This window comes from Amia ocellicauda, chromosome 8 (assembly GCF_036373705.1).
Source record: "Amia ocellicauda isolate fAmiCal2 chromosome 8, fAmiCal2.hap1, whole genome shotgun sequence".
Taxonomy (NCBI): domain Eukaryota; kingdom Metazoa; phylum Chordata; class Actinopteri; order Amiiformes; family Amiidae; genus Amia; species Amia ocellicauda.
This window is the reverse complement of record NC_089857.1, coordinates 17,510,028-17,533,559: the sequence shown is the minus strand read 5'-3', so window position 1 is coordinate 17,533,559 and position 23,532 is coordinate 17,510,028. Positions and strand designations below refer to the sequence as shown.

The following is a 23,532-nucleotide window of genomic DNA, read 5'->3' as shown; positions in this document are numbered from 1 at the left end:
AAGCCTCCAGCATGTACAAAAAAAAATTAAATACTGGTATTCCAATTTGTTAATCACATTTGCAAAAGGACAATGGAGCTTTTTATCAAAACACAACCTGAATAACATACGGTGGAGATTGCATCAAGAGCTGTCATTTAAAGTTTAGCTTCACTTTTTTCCCCTGCATAATTGAATGCCAGAGGCCTCTTATCAAATGCATTTATTTCTTCTTTAGGCACACGACTATTATTCATAATTCATAACTTAATGCCATGCTGTTTCCTGGTGTACTTCACAGCCTGTCTGACAGTTCCAGAGGTCTGCTGTGTAACTAATTCAACACATGGTGTCCATATCCCACTGTTGCATACTATCCAGAAGAGCTAACCCATAAAATGTAGAATTTCTTTAAAACAAAAACACACACAAACAAGGAAACATTCACAAAGGAAAAACAGGTACATCCACTATAGCTGGATACTGTGCACATGTCCTTGATAGGCCAAGGTGAGAATACACTTAAAAAAAACAAAAATGTATCTTGTTTTGATTTAATCCATCTCCTAGTCCTGAAATAAGACATCAGCCATGTTGGTTAATACAAATGAGAGGACCTTCAGAAATGCTTGAATACAGAAATCATACCACACAAGTATCAGTAGGCCAAATGATCACGGATAACTATCAACCGGAGAGCAGGTAAGGTATTAATGTAAGGTTTAAAGTAGGGCACTACCTAGGCAGGCTTGAGTCCCTCCTGTCAAGTCTACAGCTCAGGCCATATGACCGTGAAATGACACAGTGGGAAATGGTCATCTGGGGGGAATTCAGCTTCCTCTGGGGATTTCCACAGCACTGTATCAGACCAAGACTATCCAGTACTACTTAATTCTGAACCCAGTTATAAATCCCAATCATAGCTGATTAGCTGAGAGAAAGACACACAGAATTCAACAATCCTCCTAGCCACCACGATCAAGATATATAAATCACACTGATCAGGTGCCAGCAGGTAATAAAAACAGGCTTGCTTCATAATAATGAGAATGAATGACAGGTACAAAGATTGAGAAGAAGGCCAATCAAACAAATGTAACCGAACGCCATTGCCATAACCTGAGTACAACAAAGTTACGTGGCGTCTTGTATTAGAAGTAGTGCAGCTACGCAAATGTCAGCTACAGCTTGTGCTGAGATTGTACTGATAATGAAATTAGGACTAACAAACAACTAAACCATCAGTAATCAAAAATATCTATACAATCCATGTGCCGATTTCACGCGTGGACAGGACAAAGCGGCCACATCGCAGAGCTACTCTCCAGTTGCACACGCACAGCGGCCGGGCAGAGATGTGTGCTGCTGGCATGTGGAAGCACTTAGCAATGAACTCCATGGATGCAAGCAAGAGAAGCAATCCCCTTCCACTTTCTCATGAACCTCCCCTCTTCCCCAATGAGCACCACAGAAGTGCTGGTAAAAACTGCCTGTGGCTTAGGCTGTAAATATTTATGAAAGGTTATCACAACTTTCACAGCCGTGACTCTGATCTGAAACAAATTTAGCAATTGAATGCCTTCGAGGCGCAGGTTTGTAGCACACAAGAAGAAACACGACATTTTTGTTTTTATTTATTTTCGGTTAGTTAGTATTTATTTATTTAGTGATCTAAGGATAACTGCTGAAGATAGAGTTATGAAAGTCTTTTCAATGCGAAGAATTTTTGTATCCAAATATTCTGGATGTGAAATTAGAAAAACAGGAATATCTGAAAGTGCAGATACATTTTGTTTTTTCTCCGAGCTCATAAATCTGAAAGCGAACCCAAAGAATGCACTACTGCGTGGTTCTCTGGCTATCTTTGCTTGAAAGGGATGTTTCACAGCATCTGTAAATCATGAACTTGTATCCTGGTTGCACTGAAGAAAGATCACAACACATCCCCTCACAGGACCTGTAATTTGCTCCTAGCCGGGGGGCCTGCTGATCTGATTAAGTCATCTTGCACAGAGGAGGACTAAGTCTGCCAAGCTGAGCACTGAGTGGCAATCCTGAAGCAGGGTGAGGGCCACAGCGCTGCAGTTACAGAAAACACTAATCTTTTACTACTGTGTTTGGCAATGCATTGTCTGTGTTATTAGACTAAGTTACAGTTACAAAACCACACCGTGTCAGCAAATACTGAAGCTTTTCTGAGGAAACACTGAGTTTTAAGGGGTTAATACAAATGATGGCAAAGCAAGAATTCATAAAAATGAAAACTCATACTTTGTTTCATTGTATCTAATACTATAAGACAGATTATTAATTTAATAAAATCTTACACATTCTACTTATGATGTGAAATATGGTCAGTCCAAATGATGCAATTCAGCATTAAAATCTTTGTCCTCGATTGTACAACAGTTATATTGGTTTAAATGTAGTGAGCTCACACTTGTTAAACACTGTGTAGAGTGATCTAACTACACTGCAAAATGAATATAAGTATATAGACCTGCTTCAGATTTATGAGCAAATGGCACCTCACAAATCACGTGTACTTAACATACAATGCATCGCTTATGTGAGAAGAAGGCATGCCTGAAGTTTTTATGTCCCCATTTTTGTACAGTTAAACATAGTTGAAAATTCATACATGTAAGTTCAATTATACAGCAAAGTGGAAAAGATTTGCCTTGATCATCTTTTTTTCCAGTATGTCAGGCATTATGTTGTATTTGAAATTAAGGTACATTGTATAAATTAAATTACATAACATGTAGAGGTTTATGCCCTGTATTTTGTTTTTATTTGGATGTGTATGGGACATCCTTGATGTATCCAGTGAAGGCTACAGTGAGCCTACAGTACAGGCAATGAACACACATTTCACAGCTCCTACTGTAATTACTGGCTTTTCTGTTAGAGAGAGAGATTCCAAGCAGAACATAAAATCCACAAAACGGTACTTTCATCCAGGCAAGCTTTCCTGTACTGTCCCAACTTCAGTTAGTTTTGAAGAAAACACGCACTAAAGAGATAATGATGGAATATTAATAAATGTATCTTTTTCTCTGATATAACTAAGTTACTTTAACCTGGCATGTGCTGACATCTGATGCAAACACAATGTTTTCGGAGTATCCCCCCAGTGGCTTAAATGTTCTGAATTGAACTGTTCACAATCACAAATCTAAAACATGCATGTATGTTTTTGTTTTTGACATTGACAACATATATGTAATTTATGAATAACGGCAAATGCACTGGTGAACATGAATACAATTGACACCACAGCTAAAAAGAATATATTAAAATAAAATAAATAACCAGTGTACAAATTGGTTGAAATGTTTTATTAAATACTATGAAACAGGGTTGCTTCTAGACTTCAAGTTTTAGGGGGGCTTCGAAACGGTGTCCAGCATGGGGGGGTTGTGGGGTCATGGTGCTGACAGTGTTTTTTCCGGTGTCGGTGGTGGGGGTGATGGTTGCTGACAGTGTTTTGCGGAGTCACTTCTTCATTCTTGGATTCTTTAGTGGTAATATTTTTAGGGGGGCTGAGAGAAAATAGGGTCTAGTGCTGCCCATGCTATGAAATAACTGAGAAGCTCTAGGAATTATTACCCAGTTGAAATTGCACTGCGTTTAATATGAATAAAATGAAGTCATATATGAAGTGGGTTGTATGGAGCCTATAGCCGGCTTTTAGTATATGACAATATAGTATATTAGTCCAATGCCCGGGCCACAGCTGAGGTTCAGGGGTCCATGACAATTCGTTCCCATTCATAGCTTCTCCACTTCAGCATTTGTAACCATGAGTGCATTAACTAAGTTTAGAGTCACAGAACACATACACATATACAGGTGGGCTATATAAACATACATACACACGTTTTCATTCTTAACTGATAAGTTCATTTGAGACTGTAACTCGGTGGAAAATATGAAGCTGTGTAAAATCCTTATTAATCGCCGTATAATTGACCGTTCTACTCTGATAATGTTGAACTCCAGGAAATTAAATCAATTATATGCATCCATAGACGAAATAGCAGGTGCTTTAATCAAATGTAGTTATAATAATGAAAGACACCTCGCAGCACCGCACCACTGTGCGCAGAGCAGCCTCTCCGGCCACCCGCTGCCCCGTGATGAAAAGCGCCACTTTTCACAATTCATGAAAACCCATTTTAAACCCAGTTCTGGGGAACCGACACGGCGATCCCCCAAAATCAGCCGACGTGGCAGAGAGCGACCGCCACCGAAACTCGGCCCATCAGAGCCGGGTCCCGCCTGCGACTCGATCTGGATCCTCCTGGAGAGGCCGGGGGCCACAGGGACTAGGGGCCCCGACTGCGAGCCCGCGGAGCCACAGCAGGGCCGCTCAGCGTAGCGATGACGTCACCGGCGCAGGGGCGGCTGTCGGGTCAGTGATCGACTCGCACTGATGACGTCAGATCAGCGCTTTCCACGCCTGAGAGAAACGCGGCGAGCAGTTCCTTAATATCAAACATTTTGACTAAATGAAATGTTTGCTTCAGGTCCAGCTCCACTGAGCCCGTGTCGGTGACAGAGATGGCGCTGTGTGCAAAGCGGTTGTTTCCGACATGGACTGCGTGTCTCGGGTGAGTGGGCTCTCCTGGTAGTTATGTTGCCATTAAATTGCTTTATAATTATAAACTTTAAACGTAACTGCCGCAGCTTTATAAAAGCAGGCTGTTTCAGTGTGATTTCTGTTGGTGCTGCATTGTAGCTGTGTGTCCGTCTCGGTAATAAGCGCTGTTTCCCGGGCTGGCGGGTTTGTTGGCGCACTGAGTCTGCGCAGCGGTGGCTGCAGGCGCCCAATCAGTATATATGTATATATAAGACAGGTGCTTTCATCATTTTGTAATATACAAGAATAATGTTCCTTTCACTTCAGAAACAGGTCCTACTGCAATAAAAAGTGTTTATAAAGCAGTGCAGTGTGGTGCACCGAAGTGCTACAATCTAAGTCTGCTAAAACATGGCTGTGCTGCTATGTAACCTGTGTACACTGCCTTTCAAAACAAACTCACATAACACTGGCACTACTGTTTTCATTAATGAGCATGGAGGATCTTATTTTTCATTGGCTATTTTCATATCCTGTAATTATCTGAGAGGAAGCACAGGTTAAAGGTTCACCTAATACCTAAAAATCGGCCCATGTGTAATTATGTCTGGTAGACATGTCCTTGGGGTAAAGTTGGTGACCTTGAAAGCGGTGAGATAATTCCTAAGTTCTTGGGTTCTCAGTTTAAATTTTGAAAGGACCATTTAAACTTGGGGGGGAAAACATTGGAGGTTGAAACTGCATGCAAGAAATCAGAAGTAATTGGAAGAGGGAACATATTTCTTTCCATTATTTAATTAGAATATCAATGTTTTATAATGGCCCAATGTAAAGAAAACACAAGTTGCTAATATAATCAATACATCTGACTGTGACACTTGTTTGTTTGATCATTATGCAAACAATTACATTCTTAATCAATACAAATTCACTTTGCAACATTTAAAACAATCAGAATTTAATTTGAACCTCATTATGCTTTTCATCCCATGTTTTGTTATGGATTATGTAGTTGTGCAAATAATGTAATAATTTGGCTTTATAAGATGTGTTAATTATTGTTGTTGACTTTTACCTCTTTTGTAATAGTGGTACTTTTATTTATTTTTTAATACTGTGAATCATAAGAGTTTGTTTTCTCTGTTGACTTTCCCAAGCCAGATTAGATGTAAAAAAATAAATCTTTGGCCACAGTTTTAGGCACCCATACAAACATTTTGTTCCAGAATAAAATTCAGTCCACTTCATCATGCACTTCACTTCATCTTTCCAAAAACATGTTTAAGTTGGAAACAGGCTATTTTTCTTATAATATTTATTATCTCTTTGTAGATGTGGACTTTTCAACAGTTAACAAAAAAAAACATGCTTTCTACAAGAATGACTTTGCCTTGACCACTCCCTGCAGGTGTGATAATAGCGGCAAGTAAAAGCATCCAGTTGTAGGCCTACATGTCAGATTGTAAATGTCTGTTTAGGCCTTTGCTTAATAATATCCCAGATTATGCTAAAATGAATGGTTATCACATGCATAACATATATATTCCAGGGAATCATACAGTACCCTTCTGGTGGTTATGAAGTAAAATGAGCCCTGGCTATTCAAACAAACACAACTCAACTACAGCTTCCTGAATTTAGACTTAGCTAAACAAATGAAAACTCCTTCTATGAATGTGGATATCTATCTACACTGCTCATTAAATTCATTGCTACCATTCATCTGCTGATTGGTTAGAGATCTCTTTAGAAAGGTAGGAGGTGTTTTTTTTTTTTTTTTTGCTACGTATGTATGGTATTTGTATTCTTATTGCCTATGGTAAATGGATGTTTGAAATTTAAAGTTTCTTGGCTCAATTTAAAGATTGAAATTGGTCTGACATAACCCTGTGTGAACCTGATAAATACAGCATTCAGGATCCGGGCACAACACATCATAAAAAAGGTGGAGGACGGACGGACATAATTTTTCTGCTGATAAGGCATGTGCAATATCGAATGATTTTTTTGTAGAAAAGACTGATGTTTGTCAAATTAATTCAGTGACACACATTTGTCAACTTCCAGGACAAAAACAAAAAAGATCATTACAATAATCGGAATGGTGTTTCAGTCGACCTGTTTGATGCATTGATTTATTCACTGCTCAGCCCATTTGCACATGTGAATTTGCCTCAAAATAAATTGTTGCACACTGACTCCGTATCACACATCGGAAGTGACTGTGTTCTGTCATTTGACCTGGGATGACCAGAGAATTTGCCGGGCTGTGGATCAGTCAAGTCACTTTATTCAGAGTTTGGAGTTCTGAAATATTGATTTGATTTAAAGAAAAATGGCACTGCATTGTACAGAGGTGTTACAAAACCAGGAGATGTAAAAGCACATCAGACATATTTCATAAACTACATACAAGTTTAAAGACAATGGGAATTGTTAATTCCTGCTTGCAAAGTTAATGGTTGTTACCTAATGGTGTATAATGCACATACTCAATAATTATACTATTTACAATACTATTTAAAGTAACATTTCAGGGGTATACAGAGGATCAACAATGACTCAAGCATGTTGATTAGTTAAGTGTCAATGCTTAAGATAAAATAAACCCTTAATTATGTACTATGACAATTTGATTTATTCATTCTGAAAATGAATCTGATTCCAGATGTCCTCTCAGAGGTGATCAGAAGTGCTAAGGTGGGAGCGAATATCATAACACCAGAAATCTTGGAAAAAAATGTAAAAAAAATCAATTCTGTCTACAGAACTAATGCACACTTTTATTGAACATCTTAAAACGTGCTGCAGTTTAGTTTAATAATAGCTTTGATTTTGTTCTCTGCTATAATGCATCAGCTTCTCTGTATCCCTGCCAAAACAATATGATGTGCTTTTCCTATTAGTCTTGGACAATTATAAAAACGCTGATGGGAGTGCTAATGGTGATGAGATGGCAGAGGTAAAGTACAAGATAATGACTGGATGCATGCCACAGTCCACAATAGATGACAGAATCACGCTGATGTAATATTGCTTTTGACACTACACATTACTGTGACTCCACCAGATGTCTTTCTCAAGGGATAAACGAAAGAGCACTGCTTCACAGCCTTGATGTAATAAACACAGATGCTGTCTTGTCAACCGTAACCTTTGTCCACATGATCCTGTTTCTTGTATGATTCAATGCCCTTAGTGCTGAGGCTTTTGCTAAGTTGCTTTGGTCATGTTTTGTTCATTTAATCTCTTTTCATTGAAACACCTGGATCAACTGACATTGCAAGATGAGCGAACAGGTTTGATTGTGTTCTGCAAGCTCATGCAAATTCAGTTTCTTGGGTCCTTCGTCACTGTAAATATAGTCCTTATAGTAAATATAGTATGCCTGACAGTGGTGAAATTATATTAAAACATTGTTTTAAAACATGTGCCCTTGAATGGGATTGTAAGCCCTGATTGAAGGATATTATGCTATAAGAGCAGCTTATATCGTGTCAGTATTGACTTACTGTGCGTAGAACATTAGCTATCGGTACACCCACTTTGTGCAACCTTGATTCAGACAGCCAGATGAAAAATAATAAGTAGAGAAAAGCAGATGGAACAACTCTTTGGATGTTGCTATAATAAGTGCTATCGATTAAGGCTATTAAATGTGTACTCTGACTGTTCTACCTTCAAGTGATTAGCTGTCAAGTTGTATTCTGTTCATGTATGAAAGCATATTGTTCTGGCGACTGGTACATATAATCTAATTGAAGACTTGCACTGTATGTTCCTCTGTCCAAGGATGGTGAAATGGATATTTGCATTTTCAACTGAAGTGTAATGGTTACTAATCTATCAACCTTACATACTCATCAGTAATCTTAATAGCAGTCTGCTACATTGAGGCATGACAGAAATATGAGTACAAAACTTAAATGTGGTAAATCAAGTAACCCAGTGATCCCCTGATTATGAAGAATAGTCTGGTAAAGATGTTTTTCCTCTTAATCAGAAGAGTTTCAGCTTCCACATTCAGTTCAGGCCCACAAAAATGTATGTGTACACCAGCCACAGAGCATGTGCAAAAGAGATACCATAATTATAACTGCATGAGACAACAACTGAGATTAATTCAGTACTCTAAAGGATAGGGAACGAGCACAGAGCATCCACCACACATTAGATTTCACATTATGTGATCTTGGTTTAAGCATTACTTTTCACCCTTATAGTAGTTTGTGCAAATCCTACACGGTCTAAAAAGGCACCCAAGCGATTCTCCATTAGTGTGATGGAGTCAGAAATCAGGGACTTTGGCCCAGCATTATCTCTGATACCCGTAAATACCCGAAATACATAACAAACTACTATTGCTATTTATATACTGGTTAAAGGATAATAGGATTGATCTAAATCCATACATCGGTCACCGTTTCGAGCAATAGCCCTGATTTCCAACATCCGATAACTTTTTTAAACTCGTTCTATCGCTGCTCATGATATATACATTTATTTATTTATATTAGTAAGCGCTGATAGCTTTTTAATTAAGAATTAAACTATGGTAACAAGGATACATCCAAACATTTGCATGTTGCATCACAACTTTTGAAATAACTAAGCTTATAAAATGTATAGCCTTCCCTTTTCCCCCCTAAATTGTTTAAAACTGAGTAGATTTCTCGCAAGTTGTAAATTGTGATGTATTCTCTCTCTCTCTCTCTCTCCCTGAGAAGCTTGTCTCTGCTCTTTTCATAGTCGGCGCATCATTGGTTAGACAACTTTTTAATGGATTCTTCAAATACAATTATTCGTACAAGACCAGAATATTGAATTGTACTGAAATGTCATTGTATTGAAAGTGTACACATTACTATTGACAATGTGCTGGGGCTTGCACATATTTATGTAGTTTCCTTATTGTGAGATATGTTTTAATGACATTCAACCTGTATTTTATTTTACAATGTCAAAAGCGAGAGAGTCTAAAACGCTTAATGTATCGCGTAACGTACCTTCATGTGTTTAAACATAACCATTACTTGTCAAAGTTTATAATCCTAGAATGTTACCAATAAAAGATGGAGACAATTAAGTTACATTAACAATCTATTAATGACACGAAGCCTTGCATATAATCTATGCTTGTATGGTTTATCGTACTTACAAGATAATTATTATTAATAACCAATTTGACTGAACAATCAATATAAACTTCACGTAAATATAGTAAATCACATAAGCACGGTCAGCCTTAAGCGCAACACAAGCTTGCCTACACAAGATACTTATGATTTTATATCACTTTAAACATAAATATTTGGTTTATCAGCCTGGATGGTGTCAGTCTTGTAATTTGTGAAGTTTGGATATAATGGTTACATTTTATGTACAGTAAGCCACGTTAAGCATTTTCTACATTAAGTGTAAACTCTCCTGATAAAAGCTAATATTTATGTTCACTGTTTACTGTTTCAGTGCATGCTGGAATACATCATAGTATCAGGGTTCAATGACTATCTAAACGATACTATAGCCTAACAAAGATAAATTACATTAAATCGTTACGGTCTTTCACGTGTTGTTTCTGTCGCATCTGAGAATGTTTTAAATGTCTTTGCAGCTTCAATATTACAGTTTGGTAGCCTGGCCAGTTGGTTTTCACTTCCATTTAGGTAGAAATATAAAGCCAAATTGAAGAGTACAACCACATTCTCAAGCTGCTGCACTGCTGTCACCTGAAAAACCAGACAATCTTTCAGCATCAGGCACACAACTGTCGACATCCACAGCATCTGACGTCATTCACCCGGCATGGGTATTGCAGTGGATACACACCTGTGCCGTGCCAGGCCAGGCCGGCTTGGCTCGGCTCGGCTCAGCACGGCTCAGGTATGCCAATTGAAAAGGGGCATAAGTGTCCTTGGAAGCAGCGTGCCAAACTAGACCGATCTCTTCTGAAGTGCCATTGTGTAAATATGATTGTTAATTAAGTTTTTTTTTGTAATATTCCCAGGGATATACATCAATATATAGTCTATATTATACCATAGAACTCTACACACATCTTAAATTAACTCCGTAGAAAAATAATTACTGAAACCTAAGTTTACTGGGAACTCTATCCCTAGTTTCATCTCTAATTTTAATGAAAAGTGTTGCTAAATTACATAGAATAATACTTTATAATCCACCTAAAAGTAACCCTAAAATCATTCCTACCTTCGTCTGTATCAGTAAATACTCATCAGCTCATACAGGGATAACAATGAATTAGCTTAAACTCTACATCAGATTCAGATTTTTTATTCTGAACTATGATGTATATAATGTCAGGGTTGATGAACCTTGAGGCTATTCTAGTTTTCCTACAATAATAACTTACAAATGTACTACACTGTTCAACAAAACGTGTGTTAGAGGTCACTATGGGCGTTTCACAATCAAATTACAGATGTATATCGGATGGGGAATTGCTGTATATCCCTGAGAAAGTATCTGCTCTCTGCTTGTTGTGCACATTAAGATACACTTGAGAACATACTTCAGCAACGTTTGAGAATAAATTGCATGCATTTACATTGCTAAATTCGTGTTCAAATACATTTCAATTGATTATATTATATTCAGGCAAAGTTTCAGATATGTGCCCATTCTTGAGACACACACTATATTACAATCTGGTTCACAATACTGTACTTACTGGATGAATTATCGTAAAGAATGTTGACATTTTAACCATTCCTTGTAATTGCAACATTGGAATCGAACTTGTATACTCTGCCCATTGTAAGCAACCAAGTAAGTTGGTAACCATAAAATCAGGTAGGACAAAATTAAATTGCAAGAAACTCATAAATATATATAAAACAGTACCCTGATATGTTTTATGAGGCTTTTTCCCTGACAAACACATTTCTAACAGCGGCCCAATGAATAGTCTTTGTTAAACTAGAGAATAAAATAAGAAAAGGCATCTGCTGTTTTGCTTCATATAGCCATATTTGCTGACTCTTTCCTGCTCAGTCCCTGGGTGATAAAGTATACAGCAAAGGCTGAGGTAACATTTGGAAGTGCACTCTATTTCCGCCATACGTTTTTAGACATACACTTGTCATAAGCCTACATGACAGGCAGCTGGGTCTGGTTATCGGAGCTGTGAATGCTGGATTCTATACTGTACATATGCATGTGCAGGTGTGGACATATGTGTGGACACTGGGGTCTGTGCTGTAAACCATCGGTGGGATTTTTTCCATAGCCCCACCTTTCCAAGTAACACACACCACAGCCCCGTAATCTACAACTAGAGGATTTCATGTATCATATTGTCTAAGATGGGGAAACATTTGAATCACTGTTAAAATAATTTGCATATCCATTTGAACAAATTCCAAGACCCAAGGTGGCCAGTCCTGACTCAACAGATCACTTTGTACAAACATGCTTTGATAAATTGGTGTTTAATGATGACCCACTGGTTTTGGACTTGGCAAGATCAAGGTTGGCCACCCTTGGTAAATAGACAACCCCTTCTGCAGTGGATTATTCCATTCAACCCACTAAATCTACCCGTCTGCATAAGCACTCAGATCATCGGGTACAGCCTGTCAACTGCAGGCCTTCTGCTTCTGTTTGAAGACCAAAGCCTTTAAGAAACTGAATCAATCATAATCTCCAGTTATGTTTTACATTAAACCCAAATGAATCTATCTTTGCAGGGATTCTTAATGGTTCAGATGACTGCTAATGAGCCTTATCTTGTGGTCTTGTTTCTGGCATTTCAGATTCAGTTAATTCATAAAATGGCACTGCAAAATAAAATGTGTATTTTTGACATGTTCCATTTTATATTTCTAGTTGTGTGACTGGAGAAATATGTCACCACAGCCTACATAAATATCTCTGACATTGCTAGCAATGTTTTTGTTGGTCATTACTTAATTAATTCATAAGATTACTATACAAAAGATTATTTAGTCCAATAATATTGCTATAAGTTACCTTTTTTCATATTTAGACATGAATTAAGTTTTTTCTAACATAAGTTTGTTTGTTTTTTGTTTATACAGACATTTGGACTTTCAGCACTGAACAAATATGGTAAATTCTCACACTCAACCAAATTATTATTATTATTACTCTTTTTTTTTTTTTAAGTCTTCTAATTAATCATTGTGGTTTTCCTTCTGAGCATGAAGTAATGTTCAGATTGGTTGTATTTTTTTGTGTATTTATTTTGCAAAAAGGTTTTAAATCTAAACCACTGGGTTCTACCTTTTTGCGAATCTTGTTCCAGCTATGAAGTGCACTGGATTATAGACAGAAAAAACTCTGAGGAAATCGAATGGCACATAGGGAATTCATAGATCATGGACTGTTTGTGGTCCACTAAAAGTTTTTTAGCTCAAATAAAAAATAAAGTAAAAATGTTGTATCTCTATATCTCAAATTCCCAAAGGGGATATTAGGAGTATAATGTCCATAGTGTGTTACAAAATAAAACACACTTTTGCCCCATATTCATCTGTTTTTAATTTTTCAGGTTTTTATTTCGCGTCATGGTGAAATATGCTTTTTTAATGCTCTATAAAAACATGTTTATTACTGTAATTTTGCTGATGCTTGATAATGCTTTCTGTCATGCAGTTAAAATATATTATACTGCAGTAGTTTTTTTTTTATTATTGTTTATATGAAATTTACTTTTTTAATTGCACATTCCTAATTTTGTGTACTTTATATAGGGGGAGAACATATCTGACTTTATAAAATAATGTAATATAGTCAAAAGAATGCAGCTATTTCTTTTCTTTTCTAGTGCTGTATAACTTGGAATATTGTATGTCCAGTAAAACGGCAAAATAAGAAACTCTCTTTATGGGTGCTATTTGAAAGCAGTATGTTTCTGTTATCAGTTGTATAATGCAACAGCCAACTAAAGGTTAAACTATATAGAATTGCCATTTTGTATATGGTCTGCACATAAGCAGAAGTTGCAAAGACCTCCTGGAACAGTCTTCTATGTCACTGTGCTGCTCCTTCACACCGGCATGTTATCTCAGTGTTGGATGAGGGGAACAGCACGTCCTCTTACAGTAAGCAGAAAAAAGTCACAATAAAAGAAAGGTTAACCCGCCTTTTATCAAATAACCTAATTTACTTAAGCAGCTGCTCATTCAGAGGACTGGTTGAATCTCCATTAATGGTCAATTTCAACGATTCTGCAGAAAATCATGAACCTCTTAAGATTGTTTTAAGTTCGAATGCACGGTGTATGAAGGGGATATGAAGGCATAGCCATCTTATTAAATATCCTCGACAGTTTGCTACTGAATGTGAAATGCAGTTACAGTATTGTTCTTGCATACTGACACTAATAGAGTTTCCAGAAGGAAACCTCTGTTTAAATTCAATTATTACTTACAGAGGTCCCTGGAAGGAGCTGTAACACCAACTATACTTTGAACATTGGAACTTAGTTTTACTACATACATGGATCACTCCTGGTGGGAACATGTTATTGCTTGGCACAGAGACCTAAGTCTGCCCATTCAGCTCACCCTACAGATGTAACACAAGAAAAAAAGTGCTTGTCTTTACAGCCATTATCTAGGTGGCAAATACGCCTGAGGGGATGAGCAGGATCAGTTGCAGTCCCATTGTCACAGCGACCAGGGGAAACCCATCCACAAATTAGAACAGAGAAAACACGAGCTACTTACACACTAATAAACACCCTGGACTCCATTCATCTTTACTCGACAAAATGCCCCCACTTTCAGAACACAGCCAAGTCACAGGACTCCTCAAGAAACCGCTTCTCTGAATTTCCCACTAACTGCAAAACATTTCGAAGTGCAAATAAAACTGGGTTCTTAGGTGCCAGTGAAAGCTGATATCACTGTCTGATGCATTCCCTGGCTCTCTCTATCCTGTAAAATCTCCACGATTCAATTAGGCCAACAGCAAATAAAAATGCTGACCTAATTGCCATTTGCAAGCAGCTTTTTGTTAGGTAGTGATGTAAAGTACATTGTTTTTAATTTGTGACTGGTGGGTGGGTTGCATGTGGCCTTAATCATTTACAATTACACACTCTAACCGGTATGATCGCTATAAAGGATTAAATACACAGTGTATTTTTTATTTTAAATATGGCATTAGGAATTGTAAACTATAAAAAGTGATTGATTCTTCCTATTAATAGGCTTTAGTCTCAGTTTATGTGATAAACAATTGCAGTTCTCCAAAGTTAAAGAAACACCTTTTATCCAGGATTGTTTGGGATGAACAATCTGCACAAAAGCCCACTTTAACACTTTAATCCCTTCTGAAGTGAGGATGTATTATTGTTGGCCAATACTAAAATTCACTTGTACCTTTATAAAGCCTATAGTATTTTCTTTGTTTTTTTATGTAATTACTTTGCACAATGTCTTGTTTTTAGTGCACTGCCTCTTTCCCACTAGTCAGCCACTCTGTGATAAAGTGTTTTAAGTGGTAATGTGTACATTAATTCTCTTAGTAATGCCTGAATCAATAGACAAGGTTTTAAAATAAATGTCATGTTTTATGACATTTCTACACAAATGTTTAACCTTTTCTTCATTTCATCTTCAAATCCACGTTAGCAGTGTCCAGAGTGAATAATGTATTCATGGTTAAAGTGTTCCCTGCTTAAGTATTCATGGAGAATCGTACTTGCCAATTTCCTCCCCTGCCTAGCTTGATTGGTTTCATCCTCCCAGAGTTAAATGATTAGATTGTATAACCCTGCTTTCCTTCCTGAATTTCTCACTTGATTAATATCACATTGGACATGCTCTTGGTGATTGTGTTGTTGTCTTTGTATAGCTTATTTGCCAATTCATCAACCCCTATAAGTAACAGCTCCTGAAAATACTCCTTATGGGCAAATTTGAGGGAATGAGGTGAGAAAAACCTATGCAAACTCTGCTATTCTAATTCAACAAAACTTGAGTTAGTCTCCTTCAAAGCACTTGAAAGAAAAGAATGTGTTTAAACAAAAAAGTTAGCATTGCTAAATAATGATTCATGCTGAAAAAATAAAGCTTAATTTTAAACTCAAAACATTTCAAGTAAAATACACAGAAAGTTCAAGTGAAAATATTCTTATTTAACCACATAAGCCACTTTTGCTGAAAGATGATTCTTAGGCTACTATCGCACATGTAGTTCACTTTGCATTTTCACTGACATGCATATGTGATCATTATTAATATTTTTTGCAACTGAGTTATTCACTATTCATCCTTATTTATTTTTTGTCGAAATGCCTACATGCTGGATTTGTCTATTTTTATTTGAAATTGAACACCAGACAGACTGGGCAGAGCAGTCCTGTACAGCCAGATAAAACCTGTTCTCACAAAAACGAGGTGGCAACGAGAAGGTATTTTGTGGTGATGTTATTTCTCTATTATTGTCATGTGCAAATAACTGTTTATACTGATACATTCGCTGACAGCTTGACGCAGTGTATTTCTGGCCTCTGCTTTCAGCTGCGGTGGAATTTTAAATGTATACTTTAATCCAATGTTTAAAAAAGACCACAACAAATTGCCTTTCTGTGCATAGATCCAGAATATCCACACAGTTGACAATAACTGTCAGTTTTCAAGTTTGAACTAAAATGCCTACATGAATGTAAGTTAGAAAGCAAACGTGCTTTTTTTACGTCTATTAGAAGTGGATGAAACAAAACTGTCTACTACAAATCTCTCTGGGAATGTGGTTATTTCCAAGAGTTAAGCAAAAACTACCTCAAATCAATGATGAATTCACAGTGTTGTCCATTGAACACAATGTGACGTGTACAATATACCATGTTTTGATCATGAGGCGGCCTTAAAAGGAAACCTTTAATTAGTTTCACAGTACAAAGACAACAAAATGTTTAAGACAAATAGGTTCTGTAATCTGACCTTAATAGACCCACAAGTCACCTTCCTAAGGCTATTCCGTGATGCTATTTTGAATTTTGTGAACCATTAAAATAGTCCCAAAGCTTCATATTATGACCTTCATGTTTAACTGTATGCACTACACAACATTTTCCTTTTCTCCCCACATATAGTTTCTTCAGACATTGTTTAATGTGCCCATATCAGTTTTCTACCATGTTTTTGACTAGTCTTTACAGTTTAGTGACCACCAAGGTTTATCAAAGCTGCAACTCTCCCTTCTTATCAGTTTTTCATAAAGTGCCTTTATGGTTTCTTTTGAAGTGGACATATCTGGCATGTAATTGAAATCAGCAGCAAGTTGAATGCTGGTTAGGAGGCCCAGAGTACGTACAGGTGTGATCACTAACATGTGGGGGATACTGTGATGAGATCCAATTTAAAATCATACATAAATACATACATACATACTAATCTTCTGTTGCAGTTTCAGTTATGAAGGTTAAGGTATGTGCATATTAAAGCAACACTACATGCTACATGTAGATAGGTTGTCTATATATTTGTATTGTATTGAGCATTATTATACTACTACTAATAATAAACAACTGTGTTAATACTTCAGTGCAAAATGATGCATTGAAACACTGCACTGGATGCAGGAATTACTTTTGAGAGCTTTAAATCTATGGACAAATAAATATATATGATATTAAAACCTACTGTACAGAATGTCAAATAAATACCAGCAATCAAGTAACACCAGCAAGCAAAACCAATGTATATAGTATTCACATAATTGTAATAGTGTTATGCAACTGTATCAATCAACAGCCGGGAGGAAAAACGGGGGAAATTATGTTTAAGCATCTGGATAAAGCTGGACGTGTTCTGCTGGGTATCAGTCTTAAGGAAACGGTGATTAATCGGGTACAGAAGTTGGACTACATAAGCGATTTCTCTTTTGATAAAATAAAAACAGAAACAAAAACAACAACATTGTATACAACCATACTAGCAACACAGTGTACAAACTGTGGGATCTTAATACCAAGCAGATTCTTCTACTAAAATCAGTTTTCACTCCGGCACACCATTGATAATGAGTCGCTGGTCTGCACTGGATTTGGCGAGCATTGTTCATATGCAAAAATGCGCGTCACATAGTTTAATATTTTTGAAAATATGATTGAACATTTGTTTAATTACTCTCAATAAATAATAATAGCTTACGTGAACTTATAATAAAGGGTGATATAATGTAATGTTCAAGAACCTTTATATGTGCAAGGACAAAATAACGCAACACCATAACCAAAACCTGCAGGTATTAAATTGCAATCAAAATTATGGTCCATACGAATCGTAACACTTAAAGTATACGAGAAATACGTGTCACAGTTATTGTACCATTCACCGAGATCATGCCACTGCCTGCTACATTCGCCACAACTGCATTTTGCCTCCAAATTACGCACAGTTAATATTACCACCGATGGATATACGAGAGTATCACACACTCAGTGTCTTCACCTCACAAAAACCAAGAATAAACCTCCTCACCGTGGCAGTGTGCCTACAGTAGCACGGAGAGTTATCATGCCCAGGACTGGTTCATAGTTTCAGCCCAGCATAGGTGACCTGCACAACGCGTCTGACTGCTGGGAAGCCTGGCCAAGTTTCTCTAGAACCATGCGTACTGCGTCCAGGCACCGATCTGCAGATATCACCTCCACTTGTCTTCATTGATGTTTGGATGAATTGCATTAAACCTATAAGCACAGTCTACACTGGTTTCTGAACAGGAGTGCACGGAATCCCAGATCCCACAGCACATTAGGCAGAACTATTTCAATGTTAAGTTGAAAAGGATCTTACCTTGACCGGATCTGAAAAGCAATGCGTTGCTTTCTCTGTTCTTAGTTCTCCTACAGATGCTGTGTGTGTGTGTGTTTTTTTTTTTTATTTAAACATTGAGTAGAGGTGGTAGAAGCTGCTGTATAGTAGTTTCCCGTCTGACTTTTCCAGTCAAGTCTGCCTCTTGCTTTCTCCGTCTGCGTCTTCAGGCTTTTCTCCTCTCCGCAGCACCCACTAGTGACCTCACAGGGCACTAGACTTTAATTAGGCGCAATATTGTTCAATTCCCCCAAACATCAGTGTCATATCTATACATGTGTGTCTAGATTCGATTACTGAGCTTTGCTGTTGTGGTTCAAACCTTTGCTGCAAGTAGATGAATAGGAAATAAGGGAATTTTGCTCTCTGGCTACACTGATATATTAGAAAGGGAGTTTAGGGTGATTATGGCCAATGTGTGCTCACCCTGTTGGTGTGTACTTTATTATCTAAAAAGAGCATCATTTTCATAAGTGAACTTCATCAAAATCTTTTCACACAATTATTAGTAAATAAATGTGAATAATAAACATAGATAATCATGTTTTAGTACTTTCAACTAAATTGGCCGAGATCAGTTTGAGTGACTGAGAAGTTTAATTTTGTTTGCATTTAATTGATTTTTGATTAAAATAATATATACACAAACAACATGCATAGATAAGCATATGGATCATTTGAGGACTTCAATGTGAAAAGCTTGGGTCTGTGTAGTACAGCAGTTTTAAGGATGCACAATAGCTAACCAAGTAATAACTCAAAGCTATAATGGGGAATGTAATGAAATTGAGATGATGTGATAACACTGTTTGCCAATATAGAAACACAAATCCAGTAGTCTACAGTACAGGGGGTGTATATCACATAGGCAGAGTTATATGAAAATATACACAAACATAATAATTACTTGGGAATCAAGAGACAAATAACAACAGTGTCAACAGGACTATTTAATTTGCCTGTGCAAACTGCAGGATTGCACTTGATTTTGCCCAGCAGTGACCTGAATCCTCTTTTGTATGCAACCAGTCTATGGCTTCTTTTCAACCCTTTCAAAATTCTGCATTATTTTGTGCCGTGTTGTGGTAGAGAGAGACCAGTACCGGTTTTGATGAGATCTGACCCAGAAACAGAGATACCATTATCAGCATGGATTACCAGTTTATTAGCAATTGCTTTTGCACACAAGTGTGTTGTGTTGGTTGCATTCCTTGATTAGGTGGATAAGAACATTAACCATTTCATTATTTTCTCAATCTCATTGCACATGTTTACAGTATCTTGCATAACTGCCTCTGAAGCCAGGATTATTATATTGAAGGAGATCAAAACAAGTGTGCTGTATTCAAATTAAAAAGTTAGTTTATAATTAAGCATTGTGAAAATAGGGCAAAAATGTAGAACAATATACTGTAATGGCTGTACCTAAATGGTCTGTTATTTTATAAGAGAAAACAGGCAGCACATACACTGTGCTTTAAATCAATTGATGGGGAAAAAACTAAACAATTAGCATCTCTTCTTACCATAATCATACAAATAATCTTCTACTTAACAAACAACAGCCTAAAAGATAGGGCAAATAATTTACTATCTTTATAGACATTTATTTTTTTCATAAAAGATGGCATCAATTGCACATTAATAATGATTATGATAATACAATAAGTGTGCATCGCTGAAAGCTTCCATTCATAATACAAATAATGAAAGAACATTTCCAAGCACATTATGGGAATACGTTTACTATGGGAGACAGTTCAGATAAGTGATGTGTTATTGTGTGCATTAACTTAAGTAAATACATTCGGCAAACCTTCTCTCTGTGTGTATACAATCACAGAAACATCATTTGCAATGAACAAAGACAGGAAAGAATGATTATAGTACAACACTAATTAAAAATACACACGCGAGAATATGGCAAATCAGTCCATCAGCATTAGTTTATGACAAATGAATGGTTTCCTGGTCTTCTGTTGGTGACACTATCTTTCAAACTGAAAAACACCCTTTTGCTCATGCCCAAGTATTAAGCATTTACATTTCAACAGCAGGACCCCTGACAATAGTACTGCTGTAGTCTTTGTAGATGTTCCTCCAGTGTATGTCTGGCTTCAGCAGCAGTTTCCTGTCACATGACAGGTGAGGAAGGGTCACTTAGTAGCAAGAAAAAGCTTCAAATGGCACTCAGATTATGTTATTGTTTTCACTAACGTATAGGCTACATACAAACAATCCAGCTAAAGTGTGCTGTCTTAAACAATTGTTTCTGATCCTGCACTCTATTGTTGGGAATTTAAAGGACTGTGCTGGCCATTCATCAGGTTACCATAGTTTTTTTTAAATATTTTTTTCCCTTTTCATTTTATTTTGTTTGTGTTTGAGCTTTTAATTGACATTCAATCTCAGCTGTTTCCCATTACAATAATAATAATAATAAAAAAAAGTGTTCAACACCCAATTTGTGAAATATTTCATATCACATGGCAGGGAAAATGTCAGTGCTTGAGCTTCATTGGAGACATTTTAACAATGTATGTGAATATTTGTGTTCTTTGTAGACTGAAATTGTCCATTTTCCCCACAGTACCTCTGCACTTTCTGGATGAATGTCTACGTCAGGTCAGATACACAAGGCCTGTTACACCACATACTGAGGTTAGTTTCAGCTCCAGTGTGTCCTTGGTGTTTTGTCACAGATATGTGATATATAAGGCTGCTGTTTCATTTGACATTGCTATTATTAATACATTTTCCACAAACACCTAACTTTGACTATTTACAGTATACCTAGAATCCCGTCCTTATTGAAAAATGACACATTACACACAACCAAGAAAAAGTATACTGCACTGTAATTTAAATACATTCTATTTGCTTTCACATGATTGTATGACATTGGCTAAGTTGGAGAAAAGGCGATAATACAGTTCAAATGAATGATTAGGATCAAGAACATTTAAAATTAAGTTTCCAACTGCAGTTGTGTGCACATACTGCAAAAAGCAATATAGCCAAAGCATATTAGCTGGACTTTAAACTGTTAGAGAATTAGCTTTGCAAATAAAATATAGAAACTGCTAATAATCCAGAGTTATCTGAATGGAACTTGACCTTTCATCCAAATTATACATTAAAACAAAACCAAGTGCATCCCTCAGAGCTTTAATAAATATATGGTAGATGCTTTCAAACCCAGGAACAGTGTTGAAAAAAAGGAATTGATCATGCTTTCACATTCATCATACGGAGTCCTAAAATAACTAGAGGAACAATACTGTCTACATTGTCATGCTGCTTTCAATCATCTCTCACTTTTTGTGGTTTCATTGGAAAGATGAAAAAAGCAATCTGTGGAATGACCTCAAGCAAAGCAATGAGCCTGGGATAATTTATACAAACTGGCCTGTTCAGTTCATAAATACACATTCAAAACCTTTGTTTCTCGTGTGTAGCTTTTGCTAATAGTACAAATCTTATATTTTCCATCTCTTTTCCCAAATGCACTAAATAAAACTACTTCCAGCCCCTATCTTTACAATACCAGCTAAAATTCTACATCCTTAATGCAGTTGATCATCTACAAAAATGCATGCACATTACTGCACATTAATTATACATGTGTAGTCTAACTTGAGTGAAGATGATTTAAATTAAGTTAAAGGCCAGGAAGTAACAAGTGGCACATAAACTAGTACTGGAGTAGTAATGCAACAGGTGGAGGCAAAAAGTGCATAGCTGAATGCTACTCCAGACTACAATATGTCCCAGACTTTACAAAACCAGTCCCCACCCCACTATTATCTCTGCTGTACATTCAATAATCTATGTCAAACTATCCCTTTCTACTGCACATGGATGGAGCTGCTGGATATTCAGTGATTTGTTTATACATCATTTTGTATTGTAATTCTAGACAAACATAACCAATTTATATGTTTTGAAGTTATAAAGGCATTTTCCCAGTGGTTAGATAGGTTTACCATGAGGCCTTTTCAATGTTATCATTTTTAATTGGAGAGGATAAGACATTACTTTACATATTCCCCTTTAAATGAACTTCGGACAAAGGATCAAACAATTATAGCAACTCCTCTTTTAACCACATCTTCCTGTGGAGTTTTTCACACAATGTACTTTTTCTTACTAGAAAAAAGATGTTCTTAAAGCCCTTGCAAGTGCACTATGTATTTACTCAATCTTAAACCACATCAAATAGATTCTGTTGCACTGAAAATTAATGTTTTACTGTATTCTTAGAAGATATAATCATGACTTTTGCTGACTATAATTATTGAATAGATTGATTTTAAATAAACTGGGCATTTCTCAATTAACTGACCTTTTCTTTGTGTGCATCTATACTGCATATAAAGTTTAGGAAATTTAAAAAATGTAAGCTCTCCAGCTACAAAGAAGCAGCTAGTATTATTTTACAACCTGTGAACCTTCTTTATGTGTGATGAAGTGTTTCTAACATAAAAAAACAAATGGGTAGAAGTGATGAAGTTCTAGGCTATGTCCTGATTAATTCAAACCTCTCCAATTGATATGTACATGTTTAAGGATGTTAAATTGCTATAAAATGTGGGGGAGGGCATCTGCATTTTGAATGTGCAAAGTTAAAGCAATATTAATTTAATTGAATGCATTTCTATGTTTAACACATTGTCTAAATAAATTGTACACTTCTGGTCAGCTCTACACCGTCGAAGTTTCCGTCACCCAAAGCACTAACCATTTTTACCCCAGACTAAGAACAAAGCTGCTTGTGCGTTGCAGTACAGCATGCATAGTATTTGGCAATATACTGTATATATATTGTATCCTTATTAACACCTGAAAGGAGAAGAAACAAACCCCCATTACCAAAACCTCCCCTCATTAAAAACCACATTGATTACTCTTTTAATCAAAAAATATCAACAGCTGATGAATACGGTTTCCTCCATGTTCATCTTCCAAAGCAAATGCAACTGAGCACTAGATTTTGACAGTGTGGGCGTGCTTCTTGCAAAGTGGCTTGTCCTTTTTCGAGAAGAAAGCCTGGCCTTCCAGACTTGTACAGCACACCTGGCAAAAATAAATACACAATATCAATAACTGCAGTTCATACCAACTTCATGCAAAATGTAATTTTAGGATTGTATA

At 36.7% G+C, this 23,532-nt stretch overlaps 2 protein-coding genes across 11 annotated transcripts in view; both read right to left on the bottom strand.

Moving 5' to 3' along the window:
• LOC136755550 (bone morphogenetic protein receptor type-1B) overlaps positions 1-18,539 on the bottom strand; it is a 121,228-nt gene extending 102,689 nt beyond the window's left edge. The window contains exon 1 of the mRNA XM_066712238.1: positions 18,361-18,539. The gene's annotated coding sequence lies outside the window, so the exon portion shown is untranslated. The remainder of the gene's footprint in view (positions 1-18,360) is intronic.
• A 980-nt stretch (positions 18,540-19,519) lies between these two features.
• The window catches only part of LOC136755549 (PDZ and LIM domain protein 5), a 107,449-nt gene continuing 103,436 nt past the window's right edge, over positions 19,520-23,532 (bottom strand). For all 10 annotated transcript variants that reach the window (XM_066712231.1, XM_066712226.1, XM_066712232.1 and 7 more), the window contains one exon: positions 19,520-23,454. In XM_066712231.1, the coding sequence (XP_066568328.1) occupies positions 23,365-23,454 (90 nt within the window). In that variant the 3' untranslated portion in view covers positions 19,520-23,364. The remainder of the gene's footprint in view (positions 23,455-23,532) is intronic.